We start from the raw sequence: 21903 nt of genomic DNA on the forward strand, positions 1-21903 counted from the left end.
TTAAAGTTTCACCATCTCTAGTAATAGGTGTGGATTTCCTTCTCGCAAAGTAATACCTTATGTTATCCCCTATACTGCTGCAAACATTTTGTACTTATATCATGAACTTAAGGAGGTTCCCGGGTCTTCTTATTTTTCTTCAGCCTTTGTCCCGTTCACAAGCGGGGTCGGCTCGTTGTGATCGGTTTCGTCATTTGGCTCTATCAAATGTCTGATCTGGGTGCAATCTCGAGGCTTGTAATCGTCCAGCGTAACAAGGCACCGTTGTTTCGGCCTGCCTTTTAATCATTTACCATCGATTTCAATGTTCAGACCAATCCTGGCAAGTGAATTTTCGTTAGCACGCATTGCGTGACCATACCACCGAAGACGCCTCTCTTGCAATTTTTCCACGATCGGTGCAACCCCATAACGATTGCGGATATCCTCATTTTGGATGTGATCAAAACATGTCATGCCACTAGTCCAACGCAACATCTGATTCTTTTGGAATTTTCGGTTAAACAGTTTCTGAGAACGACACCTGTTACACTTTTTGAGGGTCATATTTTCAGCCTTAATTTCTCTTCGTTTCACCCTAGATCAAGCATGTTATCAGTCTCGAAAAGTACTAATTAAGCCCTTCCATTTGATACCCCACATGACCATATTCTGTGAAAAAATGTATGGGGGTCCTCTTAAACTCAACACAAAATGACACAACTTCCTGTATGTAAAGGGATCCACAGACCACTCGTTCTCTCGCTCTGCGAAAGGCACAGGTTTAAACGCTGAGGAGATGTCCTTACGCAATTTTGTGGCGCTATAAAAATAGCGTACTTATAATTACCTGCGTCAGTCCCTTAACAAGCACAATGCATTTATATTTGCTGTAACTATATTTGGTTCGTAATTATTGTCGTCATATCCGAGAACCAGATTTTTCAAATAATTTTTTTTCAAACGCGCTAACTCAATGTAATAAACCGATGGAGGTATGATTCTTTATAAAACTAAACTATAAAACTATCAATCAATATCATATTTTCATGAGTGCTTTTTCGCATTATTTGTATACAAGTCGGGATACCTGAAGCTGGGGGCCTCGGGTATAAAGGTTTTGTGTTCTTATATGAGAAACACTTTATGCACGATTTGTTATTCGTACATAGCTAATAATTCAAAATATTGCGTCATATTTTGCCAAACTCTAAGATAGACATATGTACTAGCATATCAACGACATAAATACTATTTTCATCCTAAATAAACAAACATTGGCTATTACCGCATGGCGATGCATATGTGCGTATCCAAATAGATCTAATGCATCTTCATGCATTACCCCTTTCTCCGCGCACAAAAGCATACATATATGTTTTGTACGTAAATTGAAAATGGCTGGTAACTAAACCCACTGATGTTTATAATATTGGTTACTTCCCACAAGCTTTATTAACATATCGATACCCATGTCTACCGCGAGTAATTGACACTGATATGCAAATAACTTAAAAAAGCCAAAAAAGGAAAACTAAAACGTCCCCATGGGCCCCGTTCATATAAGTCCACTTTATATGATGATGATGTCATACACGTCTGAGGGTGCAATAAATTTGCCTGAAATACGAAAGCGGAAGGTCAGTAACTTTGTTAATAATGGTTGAATTGATTATGTCGCCTAGGCTGATGTAAAATTTTGTACTTCTAGGATGAACTTAATGGGGTTTTTCGGTGAATTTCCAAAACATGGTAATATATTATTATTAACATTATTTGCGCAGATATCTCTCACTAAATTTCGTGACAATCGGTTCAGCCGTTCCCGACATTTTGATAATTTTCGGTTGCGTTCAGGTACATACTCTGAAAAAAAAGGTAATAATGGGATAATTGGAATCGAAAGTTTTTTGACTACAAATAAAAATTGGATTCGCTACACGTCCCACAATTGGAGAACTCTTGTTATGAACTTTATCGAAATAATGTCGCATAATTTTCTTTTTTTTTGCGGAAGATGAATCTGGTTGAATTCCAATTAATTGCTCTCCCTAAAAAAATCTCAAAAAGATACGTGAAAGAAGGTCTTCTAATATGGATTCCATACTTATAGCTCGAAAATCAAAGAAAGATATTGACTTTGACTTTGTTATTAACACAAATCGATCGGTATGTAACACGGATAATACGCGAACCTTCCACTTTTAGAGCATGGGGAACTGTGACGGTGGGTAGGAGCTCCCTGATACCGACAATGGGTATAAATCTCACTGTAGATATCTGTAACCCTTGCAGGGGCCACAGAAGGATCGGCAGGAGGAAGTTTGATCAAGCTATCGAAAAGAAATTCTTCGGTACTACCAATGACACAACATACGAACTGAAGTCAAAGGTCGGGGTTCTAGAAAAGGCAATCAAAACTTTCTTTACAATCTTTTGCCCTAAAAAATTAGTGAAAAGACATTGCTATTATGATAAAATGAAGATTTGTTCAGCCTCAGGAAGCTAACCATGCAGACCTCCAACATCTGCTACAAGCAGTCGTACAAGAACTGTCTGAAGAAGTACAAGGCGGTCATGAAGACTACTAGGAAGCAACCCTGCCTATACTATTGCCAGAAAATTGAAAGCATCAGCGAATCCGCGAGACTCGGTCCTCTCCTAAAAAGTCGGAGGGCTTCTGGATGCAATATTCTGATGGGTACCTGGAGCTGCTAATTGATATAACTTCTCTGTCAGCAAGACTAGCCGAACGGAAAGGAGTACTTTGAATGGTGGTCGAATGCTGATCAAGACACCTGTCAAGACCTCTGCAAAATAATCATTCTGCAGCAGGGGCCTTATCACATTGCTACCTTCATTCATTCCGTTTTTTTCGTACACCGTACTGTACTACAACGGAGCTTCTAATTCTATACTAAGATCATATAGTTAATATCCTGTATTAAATCGCTTGCTTCGGATACACACAGCACAACGTGGCAATAAAGAGAAAGCGTAAAGTCGTTGCCTTTCACAAGAACTTGAAATACTTTAAGTAAGTTCTTAATCGACAACTCACATTGAAATCTCTATCATAGTAAAATGATAATAATAAGATGCATTCAAATAATAGTTGCCACTATTAATAATGCATGAAATATCTCATCCTTCTCCTACCTTAAAACGCCTAGTGCTACTTGGATTGCACTTCACTGGTTTATCGCTAAGGGCAATAAACCTTGTCGTCTTGTCATTAGATAAAAAAGACGAGTATGAATAACATCAGATGTGCTTATTCCACTATTTGTTTCAAAAACCTCCTGAACAATGCGGTGTCTTTGTTGTATGACCTGAGCTTTGCATGAACATAGACGTTCCATTCAATACTGAAATTTGTTAGTTTTGATTTTCAGACCGAATTTTTGGTACCCTCGTTCGAACTATTACTAACTTCCAATATTAAAAATTTTAAAATCGCAGTTTTCGTAGTTATTTCCTTTGCTTAGAAATCATCAACTCAAATCTTAATCAACTTAACACTAGATAATTTACTAAGATAAACTGTAAAAAATACGGAAATCGATATTTTCTGAAAGCGTTACTATATATTTATTAGGTACATGCATATATATATTTGATAAGCAACAACCTTACACAAATCGGAAAATAGTAAGGTAATTCGATGCCCCTCTTTCACTAAAAGTAAAAAGAAAAATCAAATAGTGTCTACCAATCTTCAGCTTTCGAAAAAGATATTGTCTCCAGCGAAGCATGTATTGCATGGTGATATCTTGCTTTTTGCGTCAACTTGTCTTTATGCCTGATTTACTTTGAAAACGGGAAACTGTGGTAGGAATACTATTAGTATGGGTATAAAACTCCACTCTAAGAAAAAGACGCATACATTGGCGGAAAAGTCAATACTATACAAGTTTATTCTGCTCAACTAATAACTTTACTGCACTGAGCTTTTCGCTTTGGTCTCTAAGGCCTAATACGACTTAAACAACTCTACAAAATTATTCACCTCATTGTCTAGTCAAATCTTTTTTTGATAAATTTGATGAATTGTACACCAATGATTTTCGATAATAGCCGCTGCAGTGCAAAATAAGATAAGTATGTTCGACCACCGAATCATACTTTTACTTGAAAGGTTATCTGGATTCAAAGCAAGTGCCAACCAGAAAAAGTTTCAAGATAAAACCTACAACATTTGATTGTCTTGTACGTTGGTTTGACAGAATTGGTGCAAATTCCTCTTAGTAACTAATGATTTGTTCCACCTAATTCTTTGAACGAATGCTCGCATGTAAAATGCATCTAATGTATTCATATACATATGTATTTTACGATAGGTAGATATCACATGTCTGTCGAGTTGCCGTTTGGACCGCTAATATATTGTGTTATGGCTGTGGTCTGTTTGCTTCGATGGTAGTGAATCTTGCGCTGCTCGGCTGTTAGTATGAAGGTTTTTACAATGAAAATTCAACACGGAGCTTACCTCGATGCCGGGTTTGCGGATGGAAAGTACGCATAGTGGGTATATCTGAAGTAAGAAGCATAACTAGGCGAAGTAAGCCAGCTAACAAATAAAATAACGGCTGTAGTTGTTAACACTTTAAGAGCTCTAAGAAATTCAAGTTGCTGGCTTAAGTCTTTTAGTTTTGTATAATTTTTATAAACTGTAGCAAGGTCATTAATGTAATATACAGAGTACGAAAATACTGTAAATTTATAGAATATTTGCACAAAATATAACATGTTGATTCTACATATTTAAAATGAAGAAAAACTTTTAGACTAACACTAAACATGTAACATTATGTGAAAGTTCACAATCGAACTGAAGTAGTTTATTGTACGTAGGCAATTTATGAATTATTACTGTTCTTTTACTTCATTGTCCATTCCTATTTAAATTAAGTATCTTTTGAAATGGAAGCCACACTCTATAAGGAAGCAGCCAGTGAACGTTTGGAGCAGTGGTTAAGGCTTGTTCACTTGTATTTTGGCATTTAATTTTTCCTTTTACTTAACTTGTTTACAAATTTGCGAAAAGCGTTCTGATTGTAGTCTTAGCTCCAGTTGATTGATGAAGAATATATCATTCTTCAAAGGCAAAGACTCAATACTTGCACTAAATCAACTAAGATATAGACCTCTTCCAGCAAAACCGGATCACCAGAGCTTCTGAAGCAAACGTATGCAAAGCGGTTTGCGCGGGATAGTCGCCTCTAGCGGACTAAGTTCGGCATACCGTACAAATCGAATATTCGAAACTGGGAGGAAGAGGGAGAGGCTCTTTGTCACTTCTTTTCCGATTGTCCAGCTCTAACTACGGCCTTGCTTGACATAAAGAAGGATGAGTAAGAGTTGAAAATCAGAAACATTCGTATGATTCGAGATATTATTGAAGAAGAGAGTCAGATCTGGGTGCATAAAATTGCAGAAAAGGTTGAAGTATGTTAAATGACCACTAAATCTATAAAGTGTGTGCCAGATAGTAAGGAAACGTGGGTCTACTATTGCAATCTCGGGTCATAAGGAGCCAGTATAGACTAAAGGGAAAAGTGAGAGATGGAGAAGGGGTCAGTCCAAGTACTTCGTTTTTCATGGAGACGTAAATCAATTACTATTACGAGTCATTTTAAAAAGGTAAGGCCGCTTATTGGAACAAATCGACACTAACCGATTTAAAGTATCATTCTTCTCTAAAACAAACGCCTGGTCATATAATGCAGATGCAACAATTGCAACTTTCCCAATTTTTTTTTCATCCATAAAAAATAATAGCGCTAACGTAAAAATCGCGCTCATGGTGATGCCGTTGCATGATGTAATCGTTGGTGCCGTTGTTACCACCTTCATCTTCTAAATGCTCTGCAGCTACCTGACCCATATGCCGACTGAGCTCTTTGATCGATTTGCTGAAGAATTGACAAAAGATGCTGGATTGGACCAATTGGTTCCCAGATACTTATGAATTCCTTATCCATCAGGGAGTGGCCCGAAAAGTTCGTAGGCTAATATAGAATAAAATTCTTTTAATAAAATTTAATTTCATTATTCAATATAGTTCAATAGCCGTCGAGGGCGATACAACGATTATAGCGGTCACACAATTTTTCGGAACCATTTTTAAAGTACGACTTGTCTTTAGTCTGAAAATAGGTCGCAGTTTCGGCGATTACATCTTCATCGGCGCTAAATTTCTTTCTAGTGAGCATCTTCTTGAGGCCTGAGAGCAGGTAAAAGTCGCTTGCGGGATAGATTAGGAGAATACGGTGGATGCGGCAGCAATTCGAATGTCAATTGCAACTTAGCCATCGTTTTCGTTGATTTTTGGTACAGTTCATAATCTTGATGAAACGGCACTTTCTTTTTCTTCAAAAGGGGCCGTTTTCCGCGATTCTATCATTTAAACGCTCCAATAATGCTATGTAATGGTCGCTGTTGTTGGTTTTTTCCTTCTCAAAATAGTCGATGAATATCACACTCTGCGCATCCCAAACTGGATCGTTGCGTTTTGGCACGCTTTGGAGTTGGTTCACCACGTGCAGTCCACTCAGATGACGATCCTTTTGATTCTGGTGTCAAATAATAAAGCCATGTCGCGTCCATTATTACATATCGACGAATAAATTCAGGTTTTTATAGAGGAAGAGTCTCGAAACCTGCTCAGAATCATCAACTCTTTGTTGGTTTTGGTCGATTATGAGCTTTCGCGGCATCCACTTTGAACTTTCGAGAGCTTTCGCATGCCCGAAGATTCATGCACGCTATCACCAATATTTTCTTTGACGTCTTTAGAGCGTGCATCGCCCTCGACGCTCATTTCGCCGCGTTTAAACTTAGCAAACCCTTTCTCAATGGTTGATTTTTCTGTTGCAAAGTCAGAATAATGTTTGTCAAGCAAATCAATAGTTTCAAAAGTATTTTTTTCTCGAAAAAGCACTGCTTTATTAACACACGAAATTCTCCTTTATCCATTTCTTTCAAATTAACAACAGTTGTTTTACTCAAAACGCACTATCCCTCAAACTAATCCCACAGCTGCCAAATTTGTACAAGTGTCTTTTGAAAGTTAAAGTTAACTGGACTCATGTCGCCATCTGTGTGTTAACCTATAAGTTTTTCAGCCCACGTGGTACATTCGAAAATACAACCTAAGTGCGAATTATAACGCACCTTGTACGGACCGAGGCTTGGCCGAGGCTAGTTTTGAGGAGTTAGGTATTCTGAGTCCCCATCCAGTTCATAGCGGACCGAACCAACTGGAGAACAACTATCTCCCGCGGCTTCCAGGGCAAAGATTGTCTGGGATTTGTGGTTTGGAGTAACGTTAGTAGTTACTTTCTATGAGCTGGTTCCATATAACACCACAGTAAGAACACCGTTGCGGAAGAATGTTAACTTGATGCAGGTGTTGATATTTAAGCATTTATACATTTTAGACAAAACATCGAAAGTGGCAAGGATATTTGAGCGAGTTTTCAGTTTTTCTCGATAATTTCGCCATCTACGAGAGGAGTACTTAAATCTCGATGTAAACTGATATTCTTGACGAAACAAGGTGCATCTGCTATTATTCGAAAAATCTTCGACTAGGTTTGTTCGAAGAGTTTGGTGTTGAAAATGTTTGTTGTACTTTCTACTTTTAGTATCACTTGCGTTCATTTAGCTTCGATGTGCCTTCTCCAAGCAAGATGTCGATCGATGGAGATGAAGATATCTGATATTGTCACTTTGCTGAATATTGATTTTCCTAATCAGAGTAAATGAAGCGTGATAGCTTCTGCTTTCATTCCCGCGATTTCTCCATGTCGTTAGCCACTATACAAGTCTTTTCAAATAAAACTGCAAGAATTTTGAGGCACCCTCAGAGTTCTTATGAGAACTAAGGGTCGCGGTGTCATCCGCGAATGTAAATATAAGCAGATTATCGTCGGAAACATATATCAGATACAATATTGACCCTTTTGGGACACCTTTGATAAGATGATCTTTGGATGTGAAGCTTTTGTATTTTAATCGGAACGACTTAAGTTATCACACATGTTTGCTGGTAGGATTTTCCTAATCTTGTCCCATAGCCCTTTGTGCCACACTCTGTTGAAAATCTGGACAATATCGAGAAAGACCCCCGTCAATATTTTTTTTTGGTTCAAAAGCTTATATTATTGTCGAAACGACAGGTTGAACAGATTCTGTTATGCTACGCTTTTCTCGGATGACGAATTGATGGTCGAGGATTGAATTGCTACTTGTTAGGAACGACAGAATCCTTAATGCTGGCAGTTTTTCATGTACTTCTGATAAGATGGGAACTAGAATTATTGCGCGGTATGATGCTAATTGCGTTGGATCTTTACGAGGTTTTGTGACAATAATTATAACAGAAGTTGTCCAGATGTTCGGTAATCAATAAGTGTCATTGCATTGAAGATCTTAATTCACTTTGCTTGTAATTTTATCGTGGCCACATGCTGTCTTAGGAACGAGTTCTCTGATGATGTGAGCAGCACTTTTAAACTTTACTTTCCACTGGGTTCGGTGTGAAAACATTTTCTAAATGGTGCATCCTCTGCAGCATCACATCGTACCCGGTCACTATTATCTAGGCGCAAGGGTGGTGAATGTTGTTTCGGTCTTTTCAGATTCCTACACGCTTTTCAAGGAGAATAGGCGGTCTCGGCTCTCGAAGTTAAACGTTTCAGGTTTCGTTGTTTGTGTATCATTTCGAGCATATGCTGACTGAACTTGTGTATGATGACAGGTAATATGGTTCTGCTAAAATCGTTTTTCGACAAATATTTTTCCTAATTGCGAAAATTTTGCGGTGGTCGTTTGGGCAGTAAGTTAGGGGCCCAGATGAAATGAAACCATATTCCTTTGTACCGCTCAGAACCTTCTTAAGCTCGTTATATTTTTTATTGACTACTCTGGAGGCCACTGATTATGTTTCGCGTTGTAATCTTCCGTAGCTATCAATTTTTTCCCAGAGTCCGAGCCCCATAATTTGTTGGAGGAATTTTATAGGGAAGTAAATTGACGATATAGTTATTTCATATTTAGAAATTTCATATTTCATCGCACTATTTGTTATTCGATTGAATGTTGCTTGTAGGTAATTGGTACAATAGTTTTCAAGGACATTGTGGGTGAGATACAATTTCATAAGAATAGCAGTACCACCTTCCTTATCTTCAGTATGTAGAATATGAACCCCTTGATGCTGCAATTGTATTTGTTCGTTAGGTATGTTTCAGAAACCGTATCCATTGAGAAAACATTCTAATCCGAATTTATGTTAGTTTAAACTCTTTGCATTCCTGTGGCAGATTTTTAGTAAACTATTTATTGAGTAAAACTTGAAGCATTCGCAATTGGTTCCGAATCCATAAAAAAAGGCCAGCGTACATAATCTTTGGGGAGGCAATAATCAGGATCTGACATTATACCTTTAATAAGACTATCGGCAAATTTATGGCCACATGTGTACTCTATCGTTTTCTTCCTGAACCCTAAACTCATTCACTTGATTCTCAACCTTTATGATATTTTTCTCAATTTGTCGTCCTCTTTTTTGGTTTCGTAACTTTTTCTATTTATTTCCCAGTTAGGAACGCAAATATTCAAAATTTATTAAAGGATGTAGCAAATTCAGAAGAATTTTATGATGTATAGAATGACGACAAAGATGGATTAAACTCATTTGATCTAATATTAATGTGTTGTAGAAGATATAGAGGTACCCAAAATAATGGTACTCTAAGTGTTAAAATCAAAACTTAGTTGCATACCTCTAATATAGTAACGGCCTAAGCTCAAGCACCAGAAAGCCATCATCATATCACATATGCCTCCCTCTTAAGACGTCGGCGATGGTGGCAAACGACTTGACTTGAGCGCAAAATTCAAAGACGGACAACGTCTTTTCTGTTACGGCTCAACTCTGGCTTTTCTGTTTCTTCTGTCCGAATCCGTATCCGAGTTGTAGGAGATATATGACTGGTGGCGGAGTAGGGAGTGTAGGAAAATAAGAGGTTCACTTTTTCAGTGTTTGTGTATATTGAAATTTTTGTTACCGTTTTTGCTTTCAGTATCGCTTCATATCGAATCAGTATCAGTTACCTAGTCCATCGAGTGACAACTTTGTCTCTTCTTGGATTTAAAGAAAAAAACTCAATTGATTCAGTACACACTTCTAGTGTACGTTGAAGATCACATTTTTACGAAGAAGTGATAGTAGTTGCTAAGAGATTTGAGTATATGGTCGATTCGAAATATCTTTTATTTTAAATACAACTCACTAATAGTGAGAACGACTTTTTATTAATTAGCTTTTCGCCGGGAATTCAGTGATAAGAAGACATTAAAAATTCTGATTTTGGAGCGAAAACGATAGTGTGCTTTTGTCTTGCCGACAAAAGAACATAAGGATCTTCCAGTGATCTTGTGTTTTAGTGCAATTAACTTCTTTGTGAAATTGAATTGTAGATTATCTTGTTACATAGAAGATATTGGGTAGAGAAATCGTTACGATCTGTTTGTGCTTTAATAGAAACGATCGAGTGATCAATATACAGTGTCTTATACACAACATCATATCTGTTGAGTTTCACCATCCACTCAACGTTTCTAGACAGCATCTACACCAGAGATCTGAAAACAGGGTCAAGGAGTACCCAAGTATCGCTGCTTCAGACTAAAAACGTTTATTCTACACGATTAGCAACTGATCGTCAACGACTTTCAAAATGGTAAGTTTGGATGCCCTACTATTGCTAATGATTATGGCGTTTTGTATGCAATTTTGCGATTGTGGTTGGTAAAGTTTTTTCTTCAAATTCCTTTAAGTGTTGAGTGTATGAGCGTGAGCATATTTACAGCGGGTAATATGGGCAAATTTTTTGAAATCGAGAAATTCAAATTTAAGTTCACTCAGATGCTCTCATCCAGTGGCAAAAGTGAATTGTTGGAATCTATCATCAGTTTTGGAACTTGAGAATGATTTTACTTCGCCAGTTTAAACCATCATTATGCCTTATTATCCCCTGAAAAATCCTTCATTTGTTACCTTGCTTAATCGTAATTAAGTTTAAGTGATATGAAAAAAATGTTCAGCACAACACTTAAAAAAATGCAAGAAACTTCCAACTTTCAAATTACCATGAGTTTTAAACCCCCTCAATCAATATTCCCCTAATTGTCGAAGTTATGCTTAGATCTACTGTAATTTCAAATAAGAGAGTAACAATTTTAGCTCTTTGCCTTGGGCAGTAACAAATCCAAGCAATATCTGCATTTGAAAGGTATTTCAGCTGATTTTCAGTTGAAAGCGAAATTTCAAATAAGGTATTAAATTTTTATTTCTCCATCTAGCATACCAGCTCAGTGTATGTTCATTTGCGTTTTCTTTGGCTTCCACAGATAGTTCATACATATGTATGCATGCCTACTTAGCTATGCAACAGTTCGCCAAAGTGTTTCACTCTCACATCTCGTGTGGCACACTTAAAAGTGCATTTGATTATAAAAATATCTTTTCTTTTCCACTGTTTCTTTCTTGTATGCCTTTTTCTTTGCTATTCATCCGAAGAATAATGACCGCGTGCATTTAAAATTGTGATTTTTGCTCTATGCATTCGAATCCAACTGGTTGAGTTTTTCTCTTTTTCTTAGCCTTGAAATGTAAATTTTATCTTTAATTTATTTTGATATTGATAACCAGTTAATAGTGCATGAAAGGAAAGATAAATAACACAATGACCAAATAGTATGAAAATAAAGAAACACTCTTACTTTCTACAGATACCTCTTAAAAGCTAGTGAGGCGAATATCTTATATGTACATATGTGATTTCATAGATGCAAATTGAACCCGGAAGAATTTTTGTTTTGATATGATTTTTCGCGATTGGCTTAATCGGAAATACTGAGAAATCTCAAAGTTTCAGAAATGTTAATATAAAACATTCGAATTCCATTTTTAACTTCCGAGAAAGGATTCCTTATTCATCCAAAAATATTTTTGAAATAAATCACAGGTCGGGTCGGGTTTCAGTTCTAAATGGGGCAACATTTAAACCCAGATTATGATCTTTTAGTTGTCTGAGGTTTTATAGACTAATAAATTTAAACTTTAAATCATTAAGGATCTTTTTAATGTTTGTTTCTTGTTTCTTGGGTTGTGAAACGGGTTTGGTATTTTTTGTTCATGCAAGCTTCTGCAATTAAAGAGCAAAGTGGCACTCTTTAATTTATGAGTTTAAATTTCCCGTAAATGGAGACTATTACAGAAGAGTTTTAATATAATAACAGCTTCTGCGGAACAAACTTTCTTAGCCAATGTATACAAAATTACTCTACACTTGGAATACTTTTTTAGATACAAGCAAAGTACCCTAAAATCATTTTTTCTTTTTCCATTCACGGCTGAATTTCCTAAAATAAATATTGCTGAATATGGCCTTCTCCTCTAATCAATGTTCTCATTAGTTGTCAATATTTGGCAGTGTGGCAAAGACAAAATTGGCAGGCCATTTTCCTTTCGATGGCGTCTAATGGCTTTTAATTCTCATGAAGTCTATTTGGATTCGGCGTTTCAATGAAAGTAACTTTTTTAAAATGCAAATATGTTGACCTTTTATTTGCGTATCTGTAGAAATAAGTTATATAAGTAAGGTTTGCAATAAAGCTTCGAATTATTATCAAATCGGTACAACTTCAACATAAAAAGAGAAAATTTTATGATGCTAAAAGAATTTATGGAGATCCAGCGGCGGAAAAATAAATGATTGAGAGCACGACTTAGTATTAAAAATTTACCACTAAAATTTACCAAATAACAAAAAAATCCTCCAGCAATAATATTCAAAATAAAATAAAAATAATTTTTGCTTTTGCTTAAAAAAAATCAAACAAACTATCAACCGTAAGAAAAACGAGTGAAAAAAATAGCCGCAGACATATTTTTTGAAACAAAAATTGAATTTGATGATTTTCAAATAGATAGGAAATTGTAAATTATGGTTAATATTTCTTTGTATGTTTGTCATTTTTTATTACCCGCCTTGCATACATTGCTTAGGGAGTCAAAAAATCGATGGCATCGTTCTGCAGAAATGGCACTCAATGATTCTTGTATCACGCACCAAGAGTTGTTGTAACATCAGCGGCATCCTTAGTAATTACTCATAAGTTTTTAACAGGATTGAGGTCTAGTAATTGTGCTGGGCATTTTAACAGCTACACCTAGTCCTTAACCCACTTTTTTGCATATTCCTGGTTTTGGTGGTCATTATCTTAATGTAAGGACCATGTTATTGCACTTCCTCATTGGCAAAAAGCAACAACGGCAGCAAGTAGCAAGGATTCCTCTTGCTACAATGAAGTTGCTTTCTTAGTGATAACGTTGATATTGATCTCATTCCTAGCTCAAGTATGAGCCTTGCATTCAACCTTAAAAGCATTTAACCCAAATAAATTTCGTATCTCTCCTGTTCACTAATTTGTAGAGTATAGCGCTATCTTTCTATATTATTATTAGTGACAAGCCTACATCAACGGCATCTTGATACATATAATTTTCACAAACATGAGTTTAGACCAAGAAAAAAGACTTGGCATGTGCAGGGACCATCATAATTTTTTAAAGATATTTTTGTTGGCAATTTCTGAGAATGGGTCTTTCAAATGCATGTTTCCATAGAATGTTGAAATTAAGAGTCGGTTCGAATTGAGCGATAGTGTAGTAGTTGGTAGTTAAAAGGCATTCATGACGTAGTATTTAATTATTTTATTATTTTATTATCGCAGATTACAATTCATCTGAAAAAATTGTTTGGTGATCAAATTATCTCCATCTGTCTCTTCTCAGAAACAGTGATACTTGTTTTTGTTTAGGGATTGAGGTGTCTTAAGTCCGCATGCACTTGCTGTCGGACCGGACCATGTGGAGAGCAACCTGCTCCCACTCTTTATGGTCCACGCTCGCCGTTTGGGTTTAACACCCAAAGTTCAACAATTAAAAGAGGGACAAAGATAGCTACTGTCTAGTGTTTCGTACCAGAGCAGAGGCGACTCATCAGAGGCTGCCTCACCTCTGCCTTGGGAGCAGCGTAACCGAAGCAGCTCACATTTGTTATACGCTCCCTTTTATAATTCGCAAAATAGGGTACGAATTATGTCCAACCTAAATTCGCCCACAGTTCGGACCAAAGCTTGGCCGGAGCTTGACAATTAGGGATTGGTGAGTCGTCAGTATTCAAAGGGAGCGTATAATACCTGCGAACCACTTCGCTCACACTGCTCCCAGGGCAGACAACGCTTGATGAGTTGCCTCTGCCCTGGTACGAAATTGTAGCCGTCTACGTACATCGTTTAATCAGTGATACCAACTGACACGAAGTAGTGATAACTCCTGACACGAAATCCAGTGGAAAGGTTAAGAGGAGTTCATTCAAATTAAGGGGCTATTCTTACAAAGCCTGAAGTAATCATGATGATTATGAAAACAGTTATAATACCTGGAACTGGAATCTAGGGCATAAAATGTAATACCGAAGTTAATAATAGTTTGTTTTCACATTTTGGATGTTTACCAGAAACCTTCTTAAGTTCATCCTAGAAGTGCCAATTTTGAAGAGCTATAGATCACAACATAAGTTTATTGTCAAGATTATACATATATATATATATTCATAATATATAATGCCCTTTAATCCTGCATAAGATTAATGTATGAATGTACAGTATTACATAGCACGTAGTAATAAAATTAATAGTTTGACACATTTGATACAAAAATGAGTACATTAAGAGCTATTGTACACTCATACATTCTTACATATGAAATACACTAAACCATTCATTCTAGGATCTCGAATTTCCGGTTTGCAACTTGTCTTTTCCTCGGGATAAGCTCACTTTTCTGAGTGACTAACTTACATCGAAAAAAAAAATAAACTGATACTTTTGAATCTCTCTTGTTCCATAATGCGATGTGCATAGAGCTTTACTCTATACTATTTTATTATATATACGAATATAGTCACATTATATATAGTTCAGTTCATTCAGGCCCGTAGCGCATTGCGCTCGTCCGTGATTACTGCCCCGAATTGACTCAGGTACTCATTCACAGCTAAATCGAATGATATCCGACATCTAGTCACGATACAAATCCCTCTGCTATTAGGGGGTGGATTTTTTAACTGCGTCCTTTCGCAGCGATAGTTTAGTGCTCTAACCACAATGCCACCCGGACACTAGGTTCTCACAATTTTATGGCTAGGAAATTGCTTTCTTCGACCATAATTACAAGTGAAATTTCCTAATTCCTCTGGAGAGTATTCAAAAGAAACCGAGGAACAAACTGTGGTAAACATGAAAATAAACATACCAAGTTTAATAAAACTGTAAAATTTATCAATTTTTTCATTGCAAAAATCTGTCTTTATTGCAAATATATCAACAAGAAATAACAAGGTTACTGTCTTCAGTCTTTTGTTCCGTGGCTGTGAAATCATGCAATAAAATGGTGTGAATGATGGATTTTAGCATCGAATAATTAAAAATATTTTGAAAGTAACGTTTGAAATTTCATTCCATATGGATGTAAACACATAATAAATAATTTAAATGTTTGTGAATTCCGTGAATTGAAAATAAGTTAGGATGAAGTTATTTGTAAGAAGTTAGCTTTTGGAAAGTTACAAAAGTGAAGAGATGTTATTCCATTTAATGAGGCAATCAATTGAAAAATATGATCGGATTTTCACAATAGAAAATAATGCTTTTGAATAGTTCTTTTTCCCTCTCACTTTTAGTTAGAAACTTTGCCAAATCGAAGATAGTGGAAATAGAAAAATTATTATTGTGCACTTGCTCTAATTTTCCTGAATTTTATTTAAATGCCTCAAAAATATCTGTCTGCAGTCATGTTAAACTTCAATAGTGGTAGCTTCTACCCTCGATATCTACATTACAAATTTTTGTATAGCTTACCATATATGTTAACTTTTCTTCTTGGTCTCTTATCCAATCTAGCTAGATCAACGCTATTGATGACACTTTATTATTATATTTTTTAATTGAACGGGAAGTGTTTAGCTTTAAATAGAAGATTGAAAAAAGTTGATACACGTTTGAAATCAAACAGTGCATAAACAAACACAGAAAAGAAAATATAAGTTAAAATAAGAGAGATATATTACGTGTTCAAAATTATTGGAATAATATAGAATACCGAGGAGTATTGCATTAATTAAGGGAAGAGTATGAAAGGAACAGTTGCCGTACCTTCGACAATATTTAGATGTCAAATTATTTAAATCATTGATTAAAGTATGTAAAACAAAATATCTATAATAGTTTTTACAGTGGAAAACAAGGTATTTAATAGATATCAATAACCAACTTTTGAATGGAAGAGGGTGAAGAAAAAGAAGTGTTTCAGAAAAAATATGGCACAGGAGAATATTTGCTATTCTCTCCGAAAAAGATATTTATGTCGGAGTGAAACGATTTAGAGGTCATAAGCCGACAGAGGATAAGCACTTTGCCGGAACCTCCAACTAGCCGATATTCTGCTTGTTCAGTAATTCATCAAAGTACTCAACCCTTCACTTCAACGTGCCTATTCTGTCGAAAGTCAGATTTCCCTCTTTGTCTTGGCAGGATGGACATCGAGGTGTGTAAGGCTTCATCTTGCTGACTTGTTGGTAAAACTTCCGCGCCTGGTGCGATTGCTCCCTGTACTTTTCGAGTTCACAGACCTGTCGGTTTTCCCAGGCTTCCTTTTTCCGTCTGTAAAGTCATTTCTCGGCGGAGTTCGTGATAAGTCTCTGCGCGTGCCCTTGTTCTTTGAGAATGCGATATTACTCGGTATGCAGCATCCTTCTGTTCGCTTGCTAGCTTAAATTCATCGTCAAACCAACCGTTCCGACTCTTTTTACGACTGGGGCCAAGTATGTTTGTGGTCGTATTTATGATAACGTTCTTCAGGTGGTTGTGAAGATCATTTGTTGATGCTTCATCTCCGAAATCTCTGTTGACTGCGGATATCGCGGCATCCATTTCTCTCTTATAGGTGTTGCGGAAGGTTGTGTTGTGGATGGCTTCAGTGGTAACTCTCACCTGATTCCTGATTGTCAGAGGGGATTCTGAGCGGTGTTGCTATTTTAGCTCGGAGCACCATGCCAACGAGATAGTGGTCCGAGTCTATATTGGCCCCCCTATATGTTCTGACAGTCATCAAGGCTGAGAGGTGGCGGCGTTCGATCAACACGTGGTCAATTTGGTTGAAAGTGGTCCCGTCTAGCGAGGCGCACGTATGTTTGTCGATGGCTTTCTGCGCAAACCAGATACTTCCAACAGTCATTTCGTGTGGCACTGCTAATTGGATAATCCCCAGTCCGTTATCATTTATATTTTGATATAAGCTATGGGAGCCAACGTATCGCCTGAATACGGTCTCCGTCCCTACTTGACTGTTAAAATCGCCAAGTTTGATTTTGATATCATATCTGGGACAGGCTTCGAGGGTTCGTTCTACTACCTGGTAGAAGGTATTCTTCTCAAATTTTGCAGTCTCCTCTGTAGGTGCGTGAACGTTAATGAGACCTATATTTCTAAATTTGCCTCTCAAGCGCAGAGTGCATAGCTGTTCGCTTATGTTTTCAAAGTCGATGACAGCAGGTTTCATTCATGGCTGGCTGAGAAACCTACTCCGAGGCTTACTGGATGGCCACTACATTATATGGTGTAGCGACTCTTCTATATGGTGTAGCGACTCTTCTCCAGGAAACCCTGTCCAATGCATATCCCGTGACGCTGTTACATCAGCTCTATATTGGGAGAGGATGTCGACTAACTACTTGGCAACTCCATCTCTGTACAGGGAGTGCATGTTCCATGAGGAAATGCGCAAATATTTTTTCCTTTGTTATTGCCGGGTTCGTCGTTGTGTTACCAATCCACGCTTCACCCTGGGACCTATACTACCCTTTGACCACCATGCTAACAATCATTGATAATAAGCGTTAATTATTAAAGACAAAGATTTTCACTTGTGGAAGCAATGCGGGATTTGCTGGATAATTGATTCGTCTTAATAGCTTGTTGTTAATTGTCGTGAAAGTCATATTATCATCTAACAGAAAAAAATCCATATGATTTAAGGGGTACAATCTTTAAGATAAACGTGGTATATGTGTCAGAACAAGCTCTCAATTATCTTTAATAAAATTTTGACGTGGTCGTTTCCGCCAGGCGCTTAACCTAATATTCTACAAAGTGAATTTTTAAGCTTCAAATTTCGGAAACCTAATAAGGTAGAAACTTCGGTGGTAGGAGTTTATCGTTTAGAATGGTTTAAGCAAAGTTATTTGCATTTTAGGAAGAAACAAGGCACGAAATTCACAATTCACAATATCGTGTCATCGCGTGTCATCACTTTGTAGTCTTTCGATAACATTCTCCGGCGTTACTTTCCTGAACCCTTTTTAATTGATATTTTTGCCGTTTCCATAAGTTTTTTTCGAATAATGATCATATATGGGAATAATTCTCGAAAGCAACCCCAACTAGCACTTGGTAGAGCGATATAATTATCACATAGTGAAAGGTTTCGACTATCGTTCATAATGAAGTAGGGGATCACAGTAGTATATGGCGTTTTTTGTCCAGTGCTTATGGAGGAAGCCAAACAATGAAAGTAATTCAGAATCCAGGAGGAGATTTGACTTCGTGTTGCTTCCTCTTGTTCCGTCAATATTCCATAGAAACAAACATTTTTCGATTCAGGAGTGTAGTAATCGACGAACTACCAAGCTGATACTTTCCATAAAGATGGTCTGTTTGATCTTCAAGGTCAGTAACCAAAAACCTGTTTGAAAAATTTCAACTGATTCTTATGTAATTTGATGTGCTGAAAAAGAAAATGATATCAGACAATATCTAGGACGTCAGGATTTTTCGTAAAATGCGATTCCAGGTTTGGCCCATTTTCCCTTGCCTAAGCCATGAGATCTTGGCAGATATTGTAGTATTTTCATCATATGAAAAGCATTTTCTAAATGAATGATTAGTCAGCCAATTTTCTAATTTGATATTAACGGCAAAAGCATGAGTTTTCATGTATGCATAATATGCTTATTAACTGTAAGCTGCCTACTACATTTTGTCCAGCATCTTCCTTAGCTATTCATTGTCTTCCTCGTGATGCAAAAACACCGGTGGCAAAGCATCCTGCTACGTTAGAAGAGATACCAGCTTCAGATAAAATCAACTTCAGGGCTCAAGCCCTGACTTTGAAAATGACACCAGATCAAAATTGTTCTCCCAAGATGAGATAAGTAATTTGGTGATAGATCTAGATCTTCAAAAACTCAAATATGAAGATCAAATTTGGTAAAGTTGTGGTGATTTAAAGATCATGTATGTGCTGCTTGGGCAATAAGCTTTGTCCTTATTTTTTATGTCTAGGGATAGTGGAGATTGTAAAGATCAATGATCAACAGAGAGTTGGGAGCCAAGTCCGTCAATGGTTGGACAAAAGAATGTTCTGCGAGAAAATTTGATACCATCAGAAAAATTCACTTTCCTCGCCTTCAAATTAAGTTATGCTATATGAAACAGTTTGTTAAGTCTCTCCCAAAAGATGGAGAATGTGTCAAATAACATACTTGGTTGAAAAGTTTCCTGTTCTCACGGAGGCGAAAGTAAAGGGACGCGCATTTATTGGGTCAGATGTCAAAAGACTTTTACCGGGACAGGAGTTTCATAATAGATCTCCAGAGACAAGGATGATTCGCATATAGGGATATTGTAGAGACATTTGCCGGTATTAATGTAGATCCACACTACAAAAATTTAGCCAGTAGAATGCTTAAAATCTTTTCAAGATTGTCTCTTGTCTCATAAGCCTGGACTATTTTCCTGTGAGTTTATAGTCCGTGAGAGAAGAACAAGGAAAATGTTTGCATTGAGATATCAAAAAGATGGAAAGAAGATACCAAGGAAAGTGGAGCATAACAATGATGGCAGACTGCTGCTGTATGCTACAGAGGGAGATTCCAGATGCTATTTTTTTAAAGCAGGTAATAGGGCACTCTCTATCTTTAGGAGAATCCCAAACGCTTGCAAGTGGGCGTAAATTAGTTATGCAAGTTGCCAACAATATGTGTATTTCAACCTTATTGTACCGTCGACACGCGCTTGCACGTTTCTTTACTAGTCAGGTCCGGGAAGTTGTGTGTCTTCCTTTGGATGTCACAATGTTTCTGGGGCTTCCACAAAGCTGGATCGATGACCGCCGTACGACGGGCAGAGTTTCCATCCGTCCGTCTTGGGAACTCTTGGCTAAAAGTAGACGGATACAAACTTGAGTATTTTTTCTGTTCCAAATTTCCAGCTGATGAGAAGTCGGCGAGAAGCGGAGCGGCCCCAATTCACTAGATGGCGTGTGATGTGAATTCAGTTTATATGATGATGACGTCATACAGATCAAAGTATCTACAATGAATTCACGTGGAATACACAACTTTGACCTTCTATAATTTTGTTAGTAATAGTTGGACTGCATTCAAGCTTTTCGGAATCGTGTCTTATACCATCACTTAATCTGATGCTAAATTTCGTACTTTTAGAATGAACCTAATGAGGGTTAAATTTCTAAAATATTGTAATATGCTATTATTAACTTTATTTGAGCAGATATTGTAATGTGATGTATTTTTAAGCCAATATTTGGTATAGGTGCATCACTGTGATTTTTTTCAAATTGTTTGGTTGGATGGGTTGTAGGAATGAAACCCGTTTCACTTTTTGGGGCACGTATTAGGTGTCACCTAATGTCAGAAATTAGACCTTTTTCGAAAAGTTATAATTGTCCGGATAGCTCAAGCGGTTACTGATTTGCTACCGTTACTGGATGTCGGATACCAGTCGACTCAGCTGCGAATGAGTACCTGAGTCAAACCAGGGTAATAATCTCGCCCGAGCGCAATTCTGACCACATTGCCCCCTACAGTGTACTGTAGTGTATCGTTACGGTCTAGAATGAAGTGCTCTAATACACTTCAAGGCCCTGTTCCAATATGGAGTGTTGCGCGAACTTGTCCTTTCGTTTTATACCCCACATGACCATATTCTGTAAAAAAATCGCTGCCCTCTTTCCCATATATGGGAAGCTCTTCCTAGCCCCAGACAGAATTATGCCACTCGTTACATGTTAAGGGATAAACAAATCACAATCTTCACAATTGGTTCAACCATTTTCGAGTAAATTGGACTAAAATGATAGACAGACAGTCACACTGACATTGAACCGATTTTAATAAGGTTTAACCTTTGAAACCATTTCAACTCAAAAAGTATGTGGCAAGCGATGTAACGGGCCAGTTGCGCCCCGTCACCGATTAGATTCGTTAGATATTAGATCAACAAAAAGGTTACCACGAGAATCTTGTGTAAACTCGGAAAAGGAAAAAAGAACGAACCATTAGAATTAAAAAAGGCATCCTGCAACAGCTCAAACCTATTTACTTTGCGTTCCCCACGAAGTGAAGAAGAAAAATAGTAAAATTACAGATACTGGAAAGAAAGATTGTTATCAACAGTCAAAGTCGAAAGTCAATGAAATGCACCTCAACGAATAGCGACAAGGCAATCAATCACCCGTGAGACCAAATAATCTTAAAGCAAATAACAAACATATGATCATAAGGATACATGACAATTAGCACATTTATCTATGAACGGAAGACTCCAATGTATCGAATGATATATAATAAAATGAATAACTCTGTAGTATTTACGTTGATTTTTATTTTGAAGTAACTTAGTAGGTTGACAAAAAACTCAACATTTTCGAATTCCGCCCAAAATAGCTCCATCGAAGTATTTGTCAACATGCTATATCCCACGATC

At 37.1% G+C, this 21903-nt stretch overlaps 1 protein-coding gene across 1 annotated transcript in view; it reads left to right on the forward strand.

Annotated features, from left to right (window-relative positions):
* Positions 1-10071: 10071 nt before the first annotated feature.
* The window catches only part of LOC119647901, a 209737-nt gene continuing 197905 nt past the window's right edge, over positions 10072-21903 (forward strand). The window contains exon 1 of the mRNA XM_038049208.1: positions 10072-10730. Within this exon, the coding sequence (XP_037905136.1) occupies positions 10728-10730 (3 nt within the window). The 5' untranslated portion in view covers positions 10072-10727. The remainder of the gene's footprint in view (positions 10731-21903) is intronic.

Source organism: Hermetia illucens, chromosome 2, assembly GCF_905115235.1.
Source record: "Hermetia illucens chromosome 2, iHerIll2.2.curated.20191125, whole genome shotgun sequence".
Lineage (NCBI taxonomy): Eukaryota > Metazoa > Arthropoda > Insecta > Diptera > Stratiomyidae > Hermetia > Hermetia illucens.